At 43.2% G+C, this 23,651-nt stretch overlaps 1 protein-coding gene across 1 annotated transcript in view; it reads right to left on the minus strand.

Moving 5' to 3' along the window:
* Window positions 1-23,651, minus strand: part of PRKCB (protein kinase C beta) — a 273,710-nt gene that overhangs the window by 34,833 nt on the left and 215,226 nt on the right. The window contains exon 13 of the mRNA XM_070760867.1: window positions 23,450-23,588. Coding sequence (XP_070616968.1) covers window positions 23,450-23,588 — 139 coding nt within the window. The remainder of the gene's footprint in view (window positions 1-23,449; window positions 23,589-23,651) is intronic.

The following is a 23,651-nucleotide window of genomic DNA, read 5'->3' on the forward strand; positions in this document are numbered from 1 at the left end:
ATTTGTTTTAATAGATGGGTTATTAAATAGAAAATTAAATACAAAGAATTTATCAATTGAAAGATTAAATATAAGTTCATTTGGATTTACTATTGGATAAGGGTTTTTAGTTATTAGAAAAATGAATAAGGAGGTGGAGGAGGCACCACGGCTTAGATTTAAGAGGTTAGAGATGTTTTATTAAGCGGTTGAAGGAATATTAATGGTGAATTTAATGAGAAGATAATTGGGTTGTCTGCATGGCAAAACAAGAAAGGGAGGCTGCAAAAAGGAGTTAAGCAATATATACTGAGGGTTAAAAGGTAATGGAACTGGGATGTGATTTTTAAAATTATTATTAAGGTTATACTTAAGAGGATAGATGTTTAAATTGTATTGAAGGTATATGATGTTATAAACATGTTGTCAAACATGTTTTTGGGAAGAAAACATCACTAGGCCAGCCTCCACTGTCCAGGTCAAAGGAGGCCAAATATCAGCTGGAAAGTTGTCTTTGAAAAAGGATGGATTGCAGTGAGGAAGACAACCTATCCTACAACTCTACAAGACTTTACTGGAACTTAACTGGGTCAAAAAAGAGCAGCCACCAGTACAAATCGTTAAGAGCTTCGGGTGTCTCTCTATATCATAGAAACATAGAAACATAGAAGACTGATGGCAGAAAAAGACCCCATGGTCCATCTAGTCTGCCCTTTTACTATTTCCTGTATTTCATCTTACAATGGATATATGTTTATCCCAGGCATGTTTAAATTCGGTTACTGTGGATTTACCAACCACGTCTGCTGGAAGTTTGTTCCAAGGATCTACTACTCTTTCAGTAAAATAATACTTTCTCATGTTGCCTTTGATCTTTCCCCCAACTAACTTCAGATTGTGTCCCCTTGTTCTTGTGTTCACTTTCCTGTTAAAAACACTTCCCTCCTGAACCCTATTTAACCCTTTAACATATTTAAATGTTTCGATCATGTCCCCCCTTTTCCTTCTGTCTTCCAGACTATACAGATTGAGTTCATTAAGTCTTTCCTGATACGTTTTATACTTCAGACCTTCCACCATTCTTGTAGCCCGTCTTTGGACCCGTTCAATTTTATCATTTTTCTTTTCTTGAATGTTTGAATTTCAGACACTTGTACAGTGGTACCTCTACCTAAGAACGCCTCTACCTACCAACCTTTCTAGATAAGAACTGGGTGTTCAAGATTTGCCTCTTCTCAAGAACCATTTTTCACTTACAAACCCGAGCCTCCGAAACTCTAACCGGAAAAGGCAGGGAGAAGCCTCCGTGGGGCCTGTCTAGGAATCTCCTGGGAGGAAACAGGGCTGGAAAAGGTGGGAAGAAGCCTCCATGGGGCATGTCTAGGAATCTCCTGGGAGGAAACAGGGCTGGAAAAGGCGGGGAAAAGCCTCCATGGGGCATGTCTAGGAATCTCCTGAGAGGAAACAGGGCCGGAAAAGGCAGGGAGAAGCCTCCGTGGGGCCTCTCTAGGAATCTCCTGGGAGGAAATAGGGCCAGAAAAGATGGGGAGAAGCCTCCGTGGGGCCTCTCTAACAATCTCCTGGGAAGAAACAGGACCAGAAAAGGTGAGGAGAAGCCTCCATGGAATCTCCTGGGAGGAAACAGGACCTCCACCCTCCCTTTGGTTTCCCCAAACGCACACATTATTTGCTTTTACATTGATTCCTATGGGAAAAATTACTTCTTAAAAACTTTTCAACTTAAGAACCTGGTCACGGAACGAAATAGGTTCGTAAGTAGAGGTACCACTGTACACTGATTTAAGTGTGAGGTTAAATGCACATGTAATATTTCAATATAACTTCTAGAGATAGTCCTAGAATTATAATAGTTCATTTAGTGTTCGAAGTTACAATGGCACCGGAAAAAGTGACATAGTAGATGAAGCTAGTAAGAAATAAATTAATGCTAATAAGTTAGTATTAGTCCCACTTTACAAAGCCTTAGTAAGACCACAGTTCTGGTCGCCATATTACAAAAAGAGGTTGAGACTTTGGAAAAACTGCAAAGAAGAGCAACTAGGATGATTAAAGGCCTGAAAGATTAAAACACATGAAGAACTGTTGCAGGAACAGGGTATGTCTAGTCTAGAGAAAAGAAGGACCAGGGATGATGTGATAGCAGTCTTCCAGTATTTGAGGGGCTGCCACAAAGAAGGAGATGCCAACCTGTTCTCCAAAACATCTGAAGGCAGGAAAAGAAACAATGGTTGGAATTCAGGAGAAACTTCCTAACAGTGAGAACAATTAACCAGTGGAACAGCTTGCCTCCAGAAGTTGGGGATGATCCAACAGAGGAGCTTTTAAAGAAGAAATTACCCAGCCACTTGTCTGAAATGGTATAGGGCAGTGATGGTGAACCTTTTTTTCCCTCGGGTGCCAAAAGTGTGTGCACTCACGCTATCGCAGCTGCGTGAGTGGTCACACCCAGGGATGGGCAGCAGGCAGGACAGGGTGGAACACAGTTCCACTGGCGGAAATGAAGCTGCATGCGCAACTCGAGCTGATTGGCGGCTGGCACTTCCTGGAGTACTGGTCTCGGCTTGGGTCTCCTTTTTCCCCCTGCTGCTGCTACCGTGTCTGCGCTCCTTGCTTTTTTCCTCTTTCCTCCTTCCTGGCCTCAGACAAGCTTCCTTCTCTCCTGTCCGGCTCCCCTCCAGCCTCTCGCCACCACTTCCCACCTGAGCTGCAAGCAGAAGGCATGGGTGGAAGCAGCACTGGCAGCATTTATGCTTCTGGCAGCACCCGTTCGCCTAGCTGCCGAGCCTGAGGCGGGGGGCCACCCAGGAAGGAGAGCACGGGAACGCGAAGGAAATTGTCACCCCAGAGAGCGACACTGGTGAGGTTGTAAGTCGAGCACTTAACAGTTCACTTGAACGATGATGATCATTCAAGCCACTCCCACCTGGTCACATGGCCGGCAAGCCACCCCTACCCAGGCACATGATCATTAAGCCACAACCACAAAATAACCCAAACCCAGTGTGGCGGTAAAAGTTTTGGCTGCCTATTACTGGCCACACCCATAATTCAATGCCTGGGGAAGGTGGAAATTGCCTCCCCTGCCCCCTCGGAGCACCTTTGTAGGCCAGAAATAGCCCATTTCCCAACTTCTGGTGGGCCCAGTATGCCCGTTTTTCATGCTTCCCAGGCTGCAGAGGCTTCCCTGGAACCTAGGGAGGGCAAAATCACCCTCCCCATCCTCTGGAGGCTCTCCGCAAGCCAAAAATGCCTTCCCAGAGCCTCAGTGAGAGCCAAATATCAGCTGGCTGGTGTGCACTTGCATACTGGAGCTGAGCTAGGGCAATGGCTCATGTGCCGGCAGATAGGGCTTCATGTGCCATCTGTTTCACCCATGCCATAGGTTCTCCATCCCTGGCATTGGGTCTAATGTTTAAACAGGGGGCTGGACTAGAAGACCTCCAAAGCCCCTTCCTTCTCTATTAGGATTTTGAAATATTCCTGGCAGATGGTCACCTGGGCCTCCAATGACTTTGGGACCACCACCAATCTATTCTCTATTCTCTCTAGGGCAGTGTTTCCCAATCTTGGCAACTTGAAGATATCTGGACTTCAACTCCCAGAATTCCCCAGCCAGCAGTTGAAGTCCAGATATCTTCAAGTTGCCAAGATTGGGAAACACTGCTCGAGGGAAGTACAGCCCATTGACTCTAGGCAAACCTCCCAAATCCTGTCCCCATGAATCTCACAGCCACCTTGTCACGATCCAGTTTTATTTCTGTTTACATCTTGATATTAGTTCAGAACATGTGCCGACAGCTTCTCTTGGTTCAGATAACACACAGCAATACAATTGTCAGCGTTCCAGCCTAGGAGAGCCACAAAAACGTCTCTCTGCAGACATTAAAGCTCACTGCAGGCGGAAGAGGCATTCACAACGTCACTGCCCCCAATCCGAAACGCTTAAAGATTATCCAGCATGACACCACGGCTGTGGGGGGTTAAAAGCCCCCAAAATCAAGCAGAATTAATAGAGAATACATCCCATCGCTCTTCTGCAGAAGATCATCTGACAGGGAAAGCATGGCAGTTTTTGTCCCCAAGCCCTGCCTGAATCCAGCGTCAGAATAACTGATGTTTTCCCAAAGTGTTTAAAGCTGCAAGGATAGCCCATTCTCAACCATCTCGCCTCCTCCTCAAAGTCATTGTGACTGGGGAGTAATTGGCAAGATTCCTGGACCCAGGAAGGGCTTCTACCAGAATGAAATTATTATCGTCCATCCGTTAGGGCTATTTCGGAATGTAGACCTGGCCTCGGGAAGAGTCGAAAAGATTATTTAGTCCCGAGAAACTGGGATTCTCAAGACTCTCCTTCAATAGCCACCTGTTAAAAGCATCAGCATTGAGTCTGGCTTCAAAGCCCAGCTTGATATTTCATTGTGACAGAAATCTATTGCCTGAGCAATTCTGTTCTTTATAGATACAGATCATCCCTTTCTACTTGAAGGTAGAAACATAGAAACATAGAAGATTGACGGCAGAAAAAGACCTCATGGTCCATCTAGTCTGCCCTTATACTATTTTCTGTATTTTATCTTAGGATGGATATATGTTTATCCCAGGCATGTTTAAATTCAGTTACTGTGGATTTATCTACCACGTCTGCTGGAAGTTTGTTCCAAGGATCTACTACTCTTTCAGTAAAATAATATTTTCTCATGTTGCTTTTGATCTTTCCCCCAACTAACTTCAGATTGTGTCCCCTTGTCCTTGTGTTCACTTTCCTATTAAAAACACTTCCCTCCTGGACCTTATTTAACCCTTTAATATATTTAAATGTTTCGATCATGTCCCCCCTTTTCCTTCTGTCCTCCAGACTATACAGATTGAGTTCATTAAGTCTTTCCTGATACGTTTTATGCTTAAGACCTTCCACCATTCTTGTAGCCCGTCTTTGGACCCGTTCAATTTTGTCAATATCTTTTCGGGGTATGTCTTATATTGGAAAAAAATTGTCGAATTTTTTGTTTTAACCATAAAATTAACATTTAGACGCGGTGACGTATGGAGGGGGGGGCGGCGCGGAAGTGGGCAGGAGGCGGCGCTCATTTGGATCAGATGGAGGCGGCAGACGCGGTGACGTATGGAGGGGGGGCGGCGCGGAAGTGGGCAGGAGGCGGCGCTCATTTGGATCAGATGGAGGCGGCAGACGCGGTGACGTATGGAGAGGGGGACGGTGCGGAAGTGGGCAGGAGCCGGCGCTCATTAAGATCAGAGGGAGGCGGCAGACGCAGTGACGTATGGAGAGGGGGACGGTGCGGACGTGGGCAGGAGGCGGCGCGCAGCTAGATGAGAGGGAGGCGGCAATACCCCTGTGTTTCCCCGAAAGTAAGACATATGTCTTACTTTCGGGGTACGGCTTATATTAGCCGACCCCCCTGAAACCCCTGATACGTCTTACAATCGGGGGTGTCTTACTATCGGGGAAACAGGGTATATAGCGGGATCATAATCTCTCTCTTCCTGCTTGTTATACCTCTAGCTATGCAGCCAAGCATCCTACGTGCTTTCCCTACCGCCTGACTGCACTGTTCACCCATTTTGAGACTGTCAGAAATCACTACCCCTAAATCCTTTTCTTCTGAAGTATTTGCTAACACAGAACTGATGGTCCATCTAGTCTGCCCTTATACTATTTCCTGTATTTTATCTTAGGATGGCTATACAGTGATACCTCGTCTTACGAACTTAATTGGTTCTGGGACAAGGTTTGTAAGGTAAAACGTTTGTAAGATGAAACAATGCTTCCCATAGGAATCAATGGAAAAGCAATTAATGCGTGCAAAGCCAAAACTCAACTCTTTTGCCAGCCGAAGCGCCCGTTTTTGCGCTGCTGGGATTCCCCTGAGACTCCCCTCCATGGGAAACCCCACCTCCGGACTTCCGTGTTTTTGTGATGCTGCAGGGGAATCCCAGCAGCGCAAAAACGGGTGCTTCGCTGGCAACGAAATCCTGAGGTGGGGTTTCCCAGCGAGGGGAGCCTCAGCGAAATTGCAGCATCGCAAAACCACGGAAGTCCTCGAAACCCCACCTCCGACAAGAAGAGGCAAAAAAATCTTAAACTCTGGGTTTGTATCTCAAAAAGTTTGTATGACGAGGGGTTTGTAAGATGAGGTATCACTGTATGTTTATCCCAGGCATGTTTAAATTCAGTGACTGTCATTTTAATCAACCACGTCTGCTTGGAAGTTTGTTCCAAGCATCTACGACTCTTTCAGTCAAATAATATTTTCTCACGTTGCTTCTGATCTTTCCCCCAACTCAACTCAGATTGTGCCCCCTTGATCTTGTGTTCACTCTCCTATTAAAAAACACTTCCCCCCTGAACCTTATTTAACCCTTTAACATATTTAAAAGTCTCGATCCTGTCCCCCCTTTCCCTTCTGTCCTTTAGATTATACAGATTATACAGGGATGGTCTGTAACTATGAGATTAAGGCAGAGGTGGGATGGAGACGTGTGCTCGCCCCCATGGCTCTGAGTGCTAGCGGAGTCCTGCGCAATTCTGCTACTGCACCTGGGCAGGTCCCTGAAGCCCCGGAGTGTGAAAAACAGCACAATGGGCAAACCGGAAGTCCATTTTTCCAAACTTCCGGTTTGCTCGTTGGATTTTTTTTTGCACTCTGGGGCTTCAGGGAAGTTTCTCTTTCCCAAGGCCAAAAATCAGCTGGCTGGTGCGCACATGTGCATTGGAGCTGATATAGGGCAACCCCTTGTGTGCCCTCCGAAATGGCTCTGGGTGCCACCTTGGCACAAGTGCCATAGGTTTGCCATCACGGGTATAGGATCTTCTGTTTGAGCAGGGGGTTGGACTAGGGGACCTCCAGGGTCCCTTCCAACTCTGGTATTCTGTTACCTTTTATTTACATAGAAACATAGAAACAAAGAAACATAGAAGACTGACGGCAGAAAAAGACCTCATGATCCATCTAGTCTGCCCTTATACTATTTTCTGTATTTTATCTTAGGATGGATCTATGTTTATCCCAGGCATGTTTAAATTCAGTTACTGTGGATTTATCTACCACGTCTGCTGGAAGTTTGTTCCAAGGATCTACTACTCTTTCAGTAAAATAATATTTTCTCATGTTGCTTTTGATCTTTCCCCCAACTAACTTCAGATTGTGCCCCCTTGTCCTTGTGTTCACTTTCCTATTAAAAACACTTCCCTCCTGGACCTTATTTAACCCTTTGACACATTTAAATGTTTCGATCATGTCCCCCCTTTTCCTTCTGTCCTCCAGACTATACAGATTGAGTTCATGAAGTCTTTCCTGATACGTTTTATGCTTAAGACCTTCCATCATTCTTGTAGCCCGTCTTTGGACCCATTCAATTTTGTCAATATCTTTTTGTAGGTGAGGTCTCCAGAACTGAACACAGTACAGTAGTCCTTCACCTATCGCTGGTGTTACGTTCCAGACCTGGCCGCGACAGGTGAAATCCGCGATGGGGAATTTATCGACTGATAGTACTTATTTAAGTATTTATATTGTAATTGTTTGGTAAGTTTTCATTGTTTTAAGTGTTTATAAACCCTTCCCACACAGTATTTATTTTAGATACAGTATTTAAATACAGTATTTACAATTTTAGATTTATTTATTTTTTTGAAAAACCTGCCGATCGACTTCCTCAGAAACCCGCGATGAAGTGAAGCCGCAGTAGGTGAAGCGCGGTATAGCGAGGGACTACTGTATTATTCCACCAGCACTCTATATAGCGGCATCATAATCTCCCTCTTCCTGCTTGTTATACCTCTAGCTATGCAGCCAAGCATCCTACTTGCTTTCCCTACTGCCTGACTGCACTGTTCACCCATTTTGAGACTGTCAGAAATCACTACCCCTAAATCATTTTCTTCTGAATTTTTGCTAACACAAAACTGCCAATACAATACTCATATTGAGGATTCCTTTTCCCCAATTGAGGATTCCTTTTCAGTTTGAACTTGGCCATCAAAGCCATCAACCTTCCTCCTCTTCCGCCTGAGCGGTTGGAGCATAAACCTGGATGATCATCGTGTTGACGGGTTGTCCCCGAAGTCTAATTGATGTCATTCGATCCCTGGTTTGCTCTCTCCTTCCGTTGAAAGCAGCCCCGTCCCTCCTTTCCTTGCGGTGTGCTGAGTAGCAATCGGAACGCTCTTCTGACTGCCGGTGTTGGATTCCACTCCATTTCAATCCACTGGCGCCTGTCATTGTGCGGTTGTTTGATTTCATCTTTTCACTCCTGCTTCCGCTGTTCTGTGTTCCCAGGTAGTTCTGCCTTCACAGCTTTGGCTTTTCTTTTTCTGCCTGGCAACACCTGCACCTGGAGGCTTTAATCTGGCCACATTGTATACATCACAGGTGGCACGCGGAGCCATACCTGCTGGCATATGGACCATTGCCCTAGCTGGGCTCCAATGTGCATGTATATCAACTCCTCCCAGATATCAGAGTTGCCCCCACCCTCCTAGCCTTTCGTAAGCTCCTTAAAACCCACCTCTGTCATCAGGCATGGGGGAATTGACATGTTCCTTCCCCCTAGGCTTATAAAATTTATGTATGGTATGCTAGTGTGTATGATTGGTTTTAACTTGTGGTGTTTTAAAATTAATTTAAATGTTGGATTTGTTTACATTGTATGGCGATTGCTGTGAGCCGCCCCGAGTCTGCGGAGAGGGGCGGCATACAAATCTGATTAATAAATAAATAAATAAATATTATTATTATTTATTAGATTTGTATGCTGCCCCTCTCCAAAAACTCGGGGCAGCTCACAGCATATAGGGTGCATTTCAAAAGTAATGCAATTTTTTTTTTTTAAAGTAATTTATTTAACAGATTGGCACAAACACTTAAAATTATTCAAAATACTGTCCTTGGGCTTCTACACATTTTTTTCCAGTGACTCTGCCTTGACTGATACGTGACCTGCAAGGCGTCTTTGGGGATCTCTCGCAAAGTCTTCGTCACGGCTGATTGGATCTCTTCTATGGATGAAAAACGGGGCTGCCTTAATCCGCGGGAATAAAAAGAAGTCTGCTGGGGCGACATCGGGACTATAGGAGGGATGGGGCAGTGTTGGCACCTGGTGTTTGGCCAGGAATTCGCGGACTCGTAGCACGTTGTGGCAAGTCATGTTTTTCGTCCTTGGAAGAGATCCAATCAGCCGTGACAAAGACCTTGCAAGAGGTCCCTGAAGATGCCTTCCAAGGCGCATACCGGTCATGACAGAGTCACTGGAAAAAATGTGTAGAGGCCCAAGGACAGTACATTGAAGAATTTTAAGTATTTGTGCAAATCTGTTCAATAAATTACTTTAAAAAAAAATTGCATTACTTTTGGAACGCATCCTGTACAATATAAAACAGTGAATACAGAGACAAATCTAATTAATTAAAAACTACATAAGCTAAAAACCCAATATATTAAAAATCAATCAAATAAATTCAAATCGCAGCCATACATCACATTATTGGCCAGGGGGTCTAGATCTAATGGCCCCAAGCCTGGTGACATAAGTGAGTCTTTTTTTTAATAAAAAAAATATTTTTTATTGATTTTATAGGTTTACATAAAACAAACATATAACAGTGCACAGTGCATGTGCCCATCACCTAACAACACACACACCCCGTCACCCCCACACCCCTACAAAGGGATTCAAAAATTTTTTTTTTTGCTTATTTATCTATCTACTAATCCTTGGCTCTATCTTGAACAAATATTACTGAAAGAGTGATTGTAATTTATTTTTCATATTTACATCACAGATTCTACTTAACATATAGTCTTTTACCTTGTTCCATCGCATCATCAGCTTCTCCATTTTATTCTCATCAAAATTATTTAATTTTATTTCCATAATTTCAAAATGTATGTGGTGCACCATATACCAGTACCAATTTTGTAATGTCCATTTTGTAGAATCTTTCCAACCTAATACCATCACCGCTTGAGCACTTTCCAATGCTGCGGTTTTAATTTCCTTAAATTGTCCTAGTTCCCTATATTTAATTAAAATTGCTATTTCTTTTGTAATAATCCAGTTAATGTTTAACATTTTATTAATTTCATTCTGCACTACATTCCAGAATTTCTGAATTTCTGCACACTCCCAGATCATATGCATAAAAATTCCTTTTTTCTGGCACCCATGCCAACATTTACCCTTCTCTTTTTTTTTGCTTTGGAACCAGCTCCCCCCTGAGATTAGGATTGCCCCCACCCTCCCTGCCTTTCGTAAACTCCTTAAGACCCACCTTTGCCGTCAGGCATGGGGGAACTAAAACACCTCCCCCTTGCCCATGTTGTTTTGTTGATTGATTGACTGTGTGCCTGTTTTTTATATATACTGTTTTTTATGAGATTATTAATTTAAATTGGAACTGGATGGGTGGGCATTGGATTTGGTATTGTGTACTGTACTGTTTTTTATTATTGTTGTGAGCCGTCCCGAGTTTGCGGAGAGGGGTGGCATATAAATCCAATAAACCTAACCTAACCTAATCTTTCCCTTGGAAGTGTGCAATTTGTACAGGTGTATAATACCATTTATGTAAAATTTTTCTTCTCATCTCTCTAACTCTCGTATTTTTAATCTTGTATATATTTTCTATAATTTCTTTCATTTCTCTTTCATCTATTTGTAAATCGTCCTGCCAACATCTTGTTAAACTTTTTGTTACTTCTTCTTCCATCTGCAATAGCATTCTATATATATTACCAGCTTGTGCTTTACTTTCATTTATCTTTTCACTTTATATTTTTTCTAAACTATTTTCTTCCCGTAAGAAGGCTTCTTTATTCTCACTTTTGTTTAAATATGTACATATTGCATTAATCTGCAACCATTTCTGTTTACCAATCCACCATTCCAATCTGGTTCTACTAACTCTTCCATCTTTCTCATATAATTGTTCAATTCTCGTTATCCCTTTACTATTTAATACTTTAATAATTCTACTTAGATTAACATCATCCCCTATATTCAATACATATAACGTTGATAGCCTGGATACCTTTATTCCACTTTTCCTCTGCCATTTAAGCCATATTTCTAAACATGCTTTAAAAGGATCACTTAAGGTACTGGTTTCGATTCTACTCCAATTTTTAAACAATAGTTCTTTGTTATTTATATTATTAATTTCTTTTTCTAATTCTACCCATTTCTTTCCCCCCCATAACTGTAGCTCCATTAACCTTTCCATTTGAAAAGCATTTCTATATAATAATAGACATGGGCTGCCCCAACCCCCCTCTTTCTCTTGTGCAAACTGCCAGTGCTTCCTTATTCTGGGTTTTTTATCTCCTTCAATCCAAGAGTTTAGTCTATTATCCCATTCTCTTAATTTTGCCTCAGGAAAACTACCCGGTAGAACCTGAAACAAATACATCATTTTTGGTATTATCATCATCTTAAGGGCTCTAATCTTAGCCATTCTTCCTAACTTTTTACCCTTCCAATTTTTAATCTGCTTCTGGATTTTTTCCCATATTAGGTTATAATTGGCCGTGACTATTTTTATTGGATTTTTGAACAACCAAATTCCCAAATATTTCATTTTTTTACAACCTAATTTCAATCCTGAAATTTTATGAATCTCGATTTGCTCTTTGGGGCCAGTATTTAAACATATTATCTCTGATTTATCTATATTAACCTTAAGTCCAGATTGATCTTTAAATTCCTGAAGCAGTATCATTATTCTTTTCATCATTTCAATTGGGGTTTCAGACATCACTATAGCATCATCTGCAAATAAGTTTAATTTCAATTCAAGTTCCCCTATTTGATAGCCTCTCCATTCCTTATCATTTCTAATTTTGTTTGCTAAGGTCTCAATTGCTAATGCAAATAACATTGGGGATAGTGGGCAACCCTGCTTAGTTCCATTCTGAATTTTAACCATTTCTGTTCTATTGCCATTTACTCTGATTTGAGTCACATTATCCTTATATATTGTTTCTATAACTCTACAAAATATGTCTCCCATATTTTATTTAAGTCTTTACATAATTGAAATAGGTAGTCATGCTTAACTTTGTCAAAAGCCTTATAGACATCTAATTTTAAGATACTTAATTTTCTTTTGGTACTGGTAGCATGGTGTAAAACATTGACCACATTTCTTATTGGTTCATAAATTTTCCTTCCTTTCACAAATCCATATTGATCTTCTCCAATTATTTTTGGTAATATATTCTCCACCCTATTTGCCAATATTTTCATAAATATCTTATAATCCTGATTTAATAGGCTGATGGGGCGATAAGAACTCGGGTCAATTAAATGACGATCTGGTTTTGGGACCGTTATAATTTCTGACATTTTCCATGTCTGTGGAGTTTCAAAAGTCTCCATTACATTATTAAACAGTTTTTCCATATGCGGTAATAATTCATTCATATACACTTTATAATATTCAGCAGTAAAACCATCTGGACCTGGTGCTTTGGCGGGTTTCAATCCCTTAATAACTCTAGATATCTCCTCATTTGTGATTTTTGCATTTAACATTTGACTATCCTCTTCCTTTAATTTCTTTTTAACCTCTCATTATTTTATCCATTTCTACATTACTACGTTTTATTACACCATCCTTATCTTTTAAAGCAGAGATGTGAGATTTCTCTTTTCTTTTTTTCAAATAGTGTACCATTTGCTTCATTGATTTGTTACTCCAACCCCTAATTCTATGTTTCATAATCATCTTCATTTTATTCCATCTTTCTTCATCAAGTAATTGTAATTTCTTTTTCTTAAATGATAATAATAAATTCCATTCTCTATTTCTTGTAATTTTTAAAGTTTCTTGGATTAAATCTATTTCTTTTAATAAGTTATTCCTCTTAGCATCCCAGGATTTCCTAATAAAAGCTTCAGTACTAATGCAATTACCCCTCATTACTGCTTTATGTGTATCCCAAACTATTGTTTGTTTAATCTCACCTGTTGCATTAATACAAAAGAATCCATTAAGTTCCCTTTGTAATTTAATTCTACTCTCCTCATTTGCTGAGACGATGGGGTTATACCTCCAAATTCTTTGTTTCCTACAAACCTCTATCTCTATCACAGCCAGGAGAGGAGCATGGTCTGATAGCCAAATAGTTTTCCATTCCGCTTTCTTAAACTTTACTTTATCTGTTTTATTAATTAGCATATAGTCTATACAGCTAAATTTATTATGTCTTGCAGAATAGAAAGTGTCTCTATTAACTATATTCTCATGAAGATCCAACATATTAATTTTATTTAGGTGTAACTTTTTCTTTTCCCCCTTCCCTGCTGTTAATTCCAGATTAAAATCGCCTGCTAAAATCACTATACCTTCCGCAAAATCATCTAATTTCCGTTTTACATTTATTATAAATTGTTTTGCATTTACGTTGGGAGCATAAATTACTGCTAAGGTTATTAACTTGTTTCTTATTTTCCCCTTAATAAATAGCATTCTTCCATCTTTGTCCCTTTTAATATTACTTAACTGAAAATGCACTCTTCGGTGAAACAAGATGGCGACTCCTTTTGCCTTATTCGTTCCTCTCGACTCATAAACTTTCTGCCACTCAGTATTTGTGACTAATCTGTCTGTTTTTTCCCTTCCCTTATGAGTTTCTGATAAAAATAAAACATCTGCCTTACTATCCTTTGCCAGCTTCATGATTCTATAACGTTTTTTCTGTGATGAGAGACCATTTACATTCAGCGATAATAACCCTATATCACCCATTTACATAATTTAAATGCATTTCCCCTTCCAACAAAACAGAGCCTACCGGAAAGATGTTTTTTTATTACAATGAATCCCCACCCTGGTGCCCCTATCCTGACCCCCCCCCCAGGGGGAGGCAACGAAAAAAACTTTCGTTACTAAGAGGCACTCCTGGATCTGCGTTCCCTCAGAAAGCCCCCCTTCCTCCCCATTTACAACATAATAAAAGATTCCCCCCTCCTTCCCTCCTCTCCCCTTGTTAACTAGCGAAAACAACCAATAAAAAAGTACAGAAAAAGAAGGATTAATTAGTTGAAAAACTTAATACCATATTAGCAAGTCAACTCAGTTCAGTTTATTATTTTTTCTTCTGTTGAGTAACCCTTGGCTCGTCTTTCTTCTCTGCCTGGAGTGAGGCCAGTTCTCTTTGAAGTGCTGCAATCTTCTCCCCCTTACTTTGCCCTGCTTCACGGAATGGTTGGAGAAACAACTCTTCTTCTGCTGCATCTGGCCGATCCAGCGATGACTGTCTCTGGGATGCACCATCCGGATTTAACCCCAATTGGAAAAGCAGCTTTCTTCGCTCTTCTGATGATCTTGCCTGGAAAGCCTTGGAATCCTTAAACACACATATTGTAGCAGGATAACGCCACGAAAACCTGATTCCATTTTCATAAAGTTGGGAGGACACCTCTCTCATCTGGTTTCTCATCTTAAGGGTTTCAGCAGACAAATCTTTTAAGACGCGTATTGGAAAAGCTTTGTAACGTAAGTTTAAGATCTGTTTCAACTTTTTAAATATTTCTGCAGCTCTCCTTTCTGAAACAAACCTTACAACAATGTCCTTTGAATCCCCATGATTGCGGGATCCAAAAGCCCAATGCGCTCTTTCAAATTCTTGCAACTCACATTTAACTTTGTTCTCAATGAACCACTGAAGGATTTCTTGAATAAGTTGTTTGCTCTCTGCAAAATCTTTGGGGAAGCCTCTCAAGCGAAGATTGGGTCTGCGCTGTCTGTCTTCTAAATTAATGATGCGAAGTTCCTGGCGAGATTTTCCCACCTCCAATTTCCCAATTCTTTGATCTTGTGCTTCGGATTGTTCTTTCAATTCTGCCATTCCAGCTCCGACTGCAGATAAATCCTTTTTCAAATCTTGGAGCAGCTTCCCCATGTCAGCAAAGGCTTTAAGCAGCGGATCCATCTTTCCCTCCAACTCCTCGGTAGAGGCCATCTTCCCTTTGTTCTCGCTTCTCCACACAAACACGTTAAAAACAGTTACTTGCTTCAACTTTTAACTCCTTCTAATAAAGTTTTCCCATAGCTTGTTCAGTTCGCTCTCCTCTTAATCCGCTTTCACCAAGCTAGAGAGGGTTGTTGAGGGTTAACTTTTCCTTTTCCTTCTCCACATCTGGGAGCTTTCTTTCGGAGCGTTTAGCTAGAGTAACGCATGCGCAGATCTGACATAAGTGAGTCTTAAGACTCTTGCGGAAGGCGAGGAGGATGGGGGCAGTGAGAATCTCCGGGGGAGCTGATTCCAGAGGGCTGGGGCTCCCACAGAGAAGGCCCTTCCCCTAGGCCCCGCCAAGCGACATTGTCTGGTTGATGGGACCTGCAGAAGGTCAACTCTGTGACACCTAACTGGTCACTGGGATTCATACAGCAGAAGGCGCTCCCGCAAGTAATCTGGCCCGACGCCATATAGGGCTTTGTAGGCCATTACTAACACTTTGAATTGCATCTGGAAACCAATCGGCAACCAATGCAGCATGTGTATGTTGCTTAGTTGATTTTTGGTGTTTTTACCTTCCCCGGCTCCAGGGAAGCCTTTGGAGCCTGGGGAGGGCGAAACACGAGCCTACTGGGCCCACCAGAAGTTGGGAAACAGTCCATTTCCGGCCTCCAGCAGGCCTCCAGGGTGCTTTAGGAGAAGCTGTTTTTGCCCTCCCCAGAAACTGAATTATGGGTGTGGGCACTCGCACATGTATGATGGCACGTATGCACGCTCTTTTGGCACCCGAGGAAAAAAAGGTATACACCATAAACACCCATGGTGCTCCAAAACGTCCCCAGGTCCTCTTCAGTGGCTGTCATTTAACATGAAGAGCCCATCACCTGGCACTCTAGTGTAAAGTGACCAGATGTCCTGCTTTCAGCGGGACAGTCACACTTTTTGATTATTTGTCCCGCGTCCTGCTCCGTTTGAAAAATATCCTGCTTTTTTTCTCCCAACCAGCTCTTTTGGGAAGAGATTGGAGGGAGGGGATTCCGAGCTCTCTGCTGCTGCCTCGCCCTCCCCGCCCCTAACCCAGCTTGGCTGGAGGTCTCTGCGCTGACTGCCGGCTAGCTGTGCAAGGTCTTTGCTCGCCTGTGCAATGAATGTGGAGGGCAGGTCAGGGACTCCGCGGGAGAAGGGAAGCACATGCTGAGCCTCCGTGCCCGCTTCCCCACTCCGCCCTCTGGAGCCCCTTGGCTGCCCTTCATGCCTGCGTCTCCTCCATGAGTGCAGCGCCAGGAGCGGTGGCGGTGGCCAGTGTGTCCACTGGTAGGATATCACATGTAGTCCCAGCTTAGAAACATTATAGAATGACTGTTTAATGTAAAGGGTGGGTTTTAAAAGTCCAAATACTCGTTAAACACATTAAAAAATATATTTCCTCTACTTCACGGAAATTTGTTTTTCATGGGTGGTCTTGGAACGCATCCCCAGTGAAAAATGAGGGATCACTGTATATACCTTCCAATACAGGTAATCCCCGACTTACGGCGTCGATCCGTTCCTACGGGGTGTCGTAAGCTGAATTTCCGTGTAAGTCGGAATACTGTATTCCGATTTACATGAACGGAGGCTGCCACCGCGGAGATCCCCTCGTCTGAATGGAGGCGGCAATGCAGCGGAGAGAAGGACCGGCTGTTGGTCCCTTGTGTCCTGTCTCTGCCTGTGCCTCTCCCGCGGCCCCCAGCACGACTGGCCAAACCCCTGCTGACCTCCCCGTGAACGTGGTGCTGGGCAGCTTGCTGGAAAAGTGGTTACAGGCAGTGGATGCCTTGCAGGGGAAACAGGAGCTGGCGGGCACTTTGGAGAAGTACAACCAGGCATTTGAACTCGCAGCCTTGGTCCCCGCAGCGCTTGACTCGGAAGCGACCGCCTTTGAGGTCAGCAAACTGGCTTTCCAGCTACGGGAAGATCAACGGACCTCTCCCTCCCACCCCCGCCTTGCCCCCTCCTGGAAAACGCTGTGCAGAGCCAGGGAATTCTCGGGGTGGAGGGGAGGGTGCGAGGTGTGTGTGTGTAGGGGCTTGTCAGCCCATTATATCCCTCCCCAACCGTGTCTCAACAGGAGAGAGTCCGCACTCAGGATGCTATTCCCGAGCAAAGTTCCTCCACAGCCTGCCTTTAAAGTGCAGTGCTGCGGAGGGAGGGAAAGAGAGAGAAAGGGAGGAAGAGAGAAAGAAAGAGAGCAAGAGGGAAGGAAGGAAGAGAGAAAGAGGGAGGAAGGAAGAGAGAGAAAGAGAGAGAGAAAAAGGAGAGAGAAATAGAAAGGGAGGGAGGGAGGAAGAGAGAGAAAGAGAGGGGGGAGAAAAGGAGGGAAAGAGAGAGAAAAAAGAGAGAGAAAAAGAGAGAGAAATAGAAAGGGAAGGAGGAAGAGAGAGAAAGAGAGGGGGGAAGGAGGATAAGAGAGAGAGAAAGAGGAAGGAAGGAAGGAAGGGAAAGAAAGAGAGAGAAAAAGAGAGAGAAATAGAAATGGAGGGAGGGAGGAAGAGAGAAAAAGAAAGAGGGGAGGGAAGGAGGGAAGGAGGAAAAAGAGAGAAAGAGGAAGGAAGGAAGGAAGGGAGAGAAAGAGAGAGAGAAAAAGAGAGAGAAATAGAAATGGAGGGAGGGAGGAAGAGAGAAAAAGAAAGAGGGGAGGGAAGGAGGGAAGGAGGAAAAAGAGAGAAAGAGGAAGGAAGGAACGAAGGAAGGGAGAGAAAGAGAGAGAGAAAAAGAGAGAGAAATAGAAATGGAGGGAGGGAGGGAGGAAGAAAGAGAGGGGGGAGGGAAGGAGGCAAAGAGAGAGAGAAAGAGGATGGAAGGAATAGAGAGAAAGAGAGAAATAGAGATAAAGGGAAGAAAAGAGAGAGAATTCTTTTCTAATTTTTTTTTTGCTAAACTTTTTTTAGCCCCCCCTCCCCCAACTCAATGGTGTCCCTCTTTCCCAATCTTAAAATCTGGTCACTTTACTCTAGTGTCAATCATTTTATGAGGCCAGATTGGATGGCCTGGGGGGAGGGGGGTTGTGGCCTGCTACTAAATAACAAACCATTACATAGTTTATTCGTCTTAATTACAGATTTCTATTCTGAAAAGATTCATGTATTCAAACACGAATGCAAATCACATGGTAATACACAGGCTGGAGCAAGTTTATTGCCAGGAGAGGAGCTTCAACAGTCTCCTTAGAATCTCCCCTGCTCTGAAATGGGAATAAAGTGATTCACAGACAGCCTGGAGCAAGCTGGTCCTTCCCCCAAATGGCGATAATGCAGGCTTGGAGGGGGAAGGCCAAGGCCAGTCACTTTGAGCCTTGCTCATCGGCCTCCTTATCTGCTTTGCAGCTTTTCTAAACCATTCTGCATTAATAGTCTCATAAAACACTCCAAAGAGCAGAGTCAAATGAGTCAAGAAGGCAGTCAAGTGATGTATGCAAAGCAGCTAAATCCAGACAAGTACAGTGGTACCTCTACTTAAGAACTTTTGTAGATAAGAACCGGGTGCTCAAGATTTTTTTTTGCCTCTTCTTAAGAACCATTTTCTACTTAAGAACCCGAGCCCAGAAAAATTTCCCAGGAAATTTGAGAGCGGCACGAAGGCCCAGCCAGTTTCTTGCCATTCCCCCTTTAATCCCAGCCATTTTGGGCTTTTCTGGGCTGCCAGAGGAGCCTTTCGGTGGCGCTTAAGGAGGCTTTGGCAGTCCAGAGCAAACAAAGCATTTTCCTTTCTCGGGGCGCTTGGAGAGGAAATAAACCTCTGCCAGTGCCCAGAGAAAAGAAACGCTCCCTTCGCTCTGGGCAGCGACTGTCCTCCTCCTCTTCTTCTTCCTCCTCCCACCCAAATTCCGAGTTTTTATTTCTTTCCTAATGGGTTTGCACACATTGATTCCTATGGGAAAAATTGCTTCTACTTACAAACTTTTCTACTTAAGAACCTGGTCACGGAATTATGTTCTTAAGTAGATGTACCGCTGTATTTTAAAATAAAGGGTACCCCCTAGGTCCTTCTCCCCTGCCCCTTTTTCCTTTTCCCAGGCATAATGCAACTTTTGAGAATATCTACATGAATATACAGCATCAGCCTTCTAGTTATGAGGTGAGTTAGGATGGAAGACACTGGGGGGAAAGTAAAAGAGAGTTGAAGAGGAAGTAGAAGGGGAGAAAGAGAAAGAGAGGGAGATAGAGGAGGAATGAAGGAAAATTAGGTAGATAGAGAGAGGGGGGGAGAGCACGAGAAAGAACAAGAAGAGGGGCAGACTGGTGTTGCTTAAGAAAAGGATGGAATGAGAGGAGAAGAGTGGTATGTCTGGATAAACAAAAAAAAGTATACAAATATTTAAAACTTTGATTGCAAATACACACTCAAATGAAAATGGAGATAAAAAACAAACTGTTGGCAAAGGTAAATATAGTTACTTTAATGAACCGCTATACCATAGAACAAATATAGTTGAAATGAAAAGAAACATAGAGAAATAGATATTGATAATTTAAGGAGACTAACTTGCACTAGTAAGTAGGAATTGAAATGGTTGCAAATGAATAAGCTGCAAATAAAAACACCCTGCCATATAGCAGGCACCCATTCTAAGTTCTGATACCAAAGCTATTTAATGTATAAAGCATAAAGCTTTATTTTGTCTTGTTTGTATGTATGTGTGCTTGTTTTTATTAATGTAAATAATCAATACAGATATTTAATTAAAAAAAATAAGAAAAGGATGGAATAAGAATAAGATATGGACTTTTGAATAAGAGAGAAAAATGAGTACTATGCATGTTGTTTGTAATATTGGAAGGTATATATAGTACATATATCTTCAGTCCTATTTGGACAGGGAGTCTTTGCTCACAGTCACTCATGCCCTGATCACCCCGAGGTTTGACTACTGCAATGCTTGTACATGCGGCTACCTCTGAAAAATGTTCGGAAACTGCAAATTGTGCAGAACACAGTCACACGAGCAGTCATGGGCTTGCCCAGACATGTACATATCTCTCCAACACTCCGCGGACTGCATTGACAGTTAGAATATGTTGGACCTGTGATGTGACACCGGGAAAAATACAACATCCTTCACTTAATCCTCCAGGGAAAGATTGAAAGCAAATGAGGTCCAGGCAGAGGAAGAAGAAAGCTTTAAAATCTAAGGGACTGGTTTGGACAAATCTCAGCAGAACTTTTTTTCCTGTGGCTGTTGATAAAAACAAGATTGCCAACGTCCAATGATAGTTATGGCATCAGAAGAAGAATGTGGCCCAACCTGGATGCCTTTTAAGTGGCAGCTCCAGACTCCTGGGATTATAGCCTTGATGCAGCAGGAGGTACAGTGGCGCCTCTACCTACGAACGCCTCTACTTATACACTTTTCTAGATAAGAATCGGGTGTTCAATTTTTTTTTCTCAAGAACCATTTTCCAGTTACAAACCCGAGCCTCTGAAACTGTAACCGGAAAAGGCGGGGAGAAGCCTCCATGGGGCCTCTCTAGGAATCTTCTGGAAGGAAACAGTGCCAGAAAAGGTGGGGAGAAGCCTCCGTGGGGCCACTCTAGGAATCTTCTGGAAGGAAACAGTGCCAGAAAAGGTGGGGAGAAAAGGTGGGGAGAAGCCTCCGTGGGGCCTCTCTAGGAATCTTCTGGAAGGAAACAGTGCCAGAAAAGGTGGGGAGAAGCCTCCATGGGGCCTCTCTAGGAATCTTCTGGAAGGAAACAGTGCCAGAAAAGGTGGGGAGAAGCCTCCGTGGGGCCTCCCTAGGAATCTTCTGGAAGGAAACAATGCCAGAAAAAGTGGGGAGAAGCCTCCATGGGGCCTCTCTAGGAATCTTCTGGAAGGAAACAGTGCCAGAAAAGGTGGGGAGAAGCCTCCGTGGGGCCACTCTAGGAATCTTCTGGAAGGAAACAGTGCCAGAAAAGGTGGGGAGAAAAGGTGGGGAGAAGCCTCCATGGGGCCTCTCTAGGAATCTTCTGGAAGGAAACAGTGCCAGAAAAGGTGGGGAGAAGCCTCCGTGGGGCCTCCCTAGGAATCTTCTGGAAGGAAACAATGCCAGAAAAAGTGGGGAGAAGCCTCCATGGGGCCTCTCTAGGAATCTCCTGGGAGGAAACAGGTTTTCCCAATTGCACATATTATTTGCTTTTGCATTGATTCCTATGGGAAAAATTGCTTCTTGCAAACTTTTCTACTCAAGAACCTGGTCACAGAACGAATTAAGTTTGTAAGTAGAGGTACCAGTGTATATGAATTGGGGGGAAGCTCTGTGGCCCCTTCAATTAAACCTGAAATTTGCCAGAAAAGAACTTGGAGATTAGACAGCCACACAGGTGTCTCTTTGCCAGCAGTTACACCTGAAACAAGGAGGGATTTATTTCTCATCTTCTCCAAGGGGATGTATCCATGTCCTACCTTTATTTTGCTAAAATTGTGGGGTGCAGTTCCAGGCCTTCCTCTTTCGTACGTTTGAAAGAAAACAATTAATTAAAAGCAAAATGTAAGAAAATGAGCATTTTTGGAGATGCAGCCCGTGTTGCCCAGCAAAGCGAACGGCCGGTTCCTCTGTTCCAAAAGAGCATTAATCACCCTGGCAGAGCTCCCGTATTAATCTTGGCAGAACAAGGGAAAATAACACACATTAAGGGATAGTAATTAAATCTCTCCCTGGGAAGGAAGGACGCGCAAAATGGCTCAGAGAAGGAGCAGGGCTGTTTTCCTCCACTCAGATGTTCGTACAGCTTTCATAAAAAATCACTACGCTGAGTTTTCTCCTAGCCCATATCTCTTCCTTGGGGGGCAAGTGCCAACGACAATGGAGTTTTAATTAAGGTTCCAACCAATATTTACTCACTTAAGCATCTTCACCGTGGCTAAAAAATTAATCCCAATTAATCATGGCATGGCCCATGCATGCAGTGTTTGTGTGTGTATGTATGTGCATGCATGCATATAGCTAGTAGAGAGACTGAGCATAGAACCATAGAAGATTGACGGCATAAAAAGACCTCCTGGTCCATCTAGTCTGCCCTTATACTATTTCCTGTATTTTATCTTAGGGTGGATCTATGTTTATCCCAGGCGTGTTTACATTCAGTTCCTGTGGATTTACCAACCACGTCTGCTGGAAATGTGTTCCAAGCATCTACTACTCTTTCAGTCAAATCATATATTCTCACATTGCATCTGATCTTTCCCCCAACTAACCTCAGATTATGCCTCTTTGTCCTTGGGTTGCCTTTCCTATTAAAAACACTTCCCTCCTGAACCTTATTTAACCCTTTCAAATATTTAAATGTTTTGATCATGACCCCCCCTCCTTTCCCTTCTGTCCCCCAGACTATACAGATGGAGTTCATGAAGCTTTGATCTTTGTCCGGGAAGAGCAACAGAACTCATTCTTTATCTACATTCCCAAGATAACGTCTCAAAGCCAATTTACTGAAATATAAATCTGCTCACCAAAGTCATTGCTAGCACAGCGTCCAACAAGGATTTATTTTATTATTTTATTATTTTATTTTATTTTATTTCATTTTATTATTTATTCATTTATTTATTTATTCGATTTTTATGCCGCCCTTCTCCTTAGACTCAGGGCGGCTTACAACATGTTAGCAATAGCACTTTTTTAACAGAGTCAGCCTATTGCCCCCACAATCCGGGTCCTCATTTTACCCACCTCGGAAGGATGGAACGCTGAGTCAACCTTCAGCCAGTGATGAGATTTGAACCGCTGACCTTTAGATCTACAAGTCAGCTTCAGTGGCCTGCAGTACAGCACTCTACCTGCTGTGCCACCCCGGCACAGAACTCATGGTTTTAAAGCTTTGTTCCAGCACACCCTCAGTTTCATGTCTCTTCCAAAGAACGGCGTTGAGGCTCCACGGCCCACTTCCCACAATCCCATTCCTTTAAAAATGCCTGGAGCTGACACCACACCTCAAAGAGCTAAGGCTGTAAGATAATACCTTTTACTCTGGAGCTCCTCTCGCCTTTGAAGCATTCTTCAATTTATCCAATTGTTTCCCATTAACATGTCTTCCTCACTGTCTGACTGGGACCACTCCCCCAATGTCACATCAGCCCCCTCAGGCTCATTCAAGTCACTTTCTGCCTCACTCTTGCTCTCTGCTTCCTCTGGCAACCTCCCTGGCCCAGGGTACCCAGAGGGGCCTGGCTCATCTTTCTCAGAATCTGAGATGACCTGAGGTGGACAAGGAGCACTCACAACACCGCTTATCCTCACATCTGACACAGACAATGGCACTTAAGACAGTTCTCCTGTAGCCAGAGTCTGTGAGGTTGCAAGGGTGAAATCTTGAATTTTTTTTTTTTAACCCAAACTAACCTCCATCTCACGTTATGCAGATTTGGGACTTGGGATGACCTCCCACCAGTTGGAACCTTTGCTGAGAAATAGCCACCAAAGTTTAAGATAGAGACAGGAGATGCCTTTGGCTCACCTCGGGAGCAATGTAGTCGGGCGTGCCACAGAAAGTCTTGGTGGTGATGCCATCCCAGATATTCTCTTTGCACATGCCAAAATCAGCAATTTTGATGTGACCCTCAGAGTCCAGCATCACGTTGTCAAGTTTCAGGTCTCTGGAGAGAGAGGGGGGGATTGGTGAGAAAGAAAGAAAGAGAGAGAAAAAGAAAGAAAGAAAG

This window comes from Erythrolamprus reginae, chromosome 9 (assembly GCF_031021105.1).
Source record: "Erythrolamprus reginae isolate rEryReg1 chromosome 9, rEryReg1.hap1, whole genome shotgun sequence".
NCBI lineage: Eukaryota > Metazoa > Chordata > Lepidosauria > Squamata > Dipsadidae > Erythrolamprus > Erythrolamprus reginae.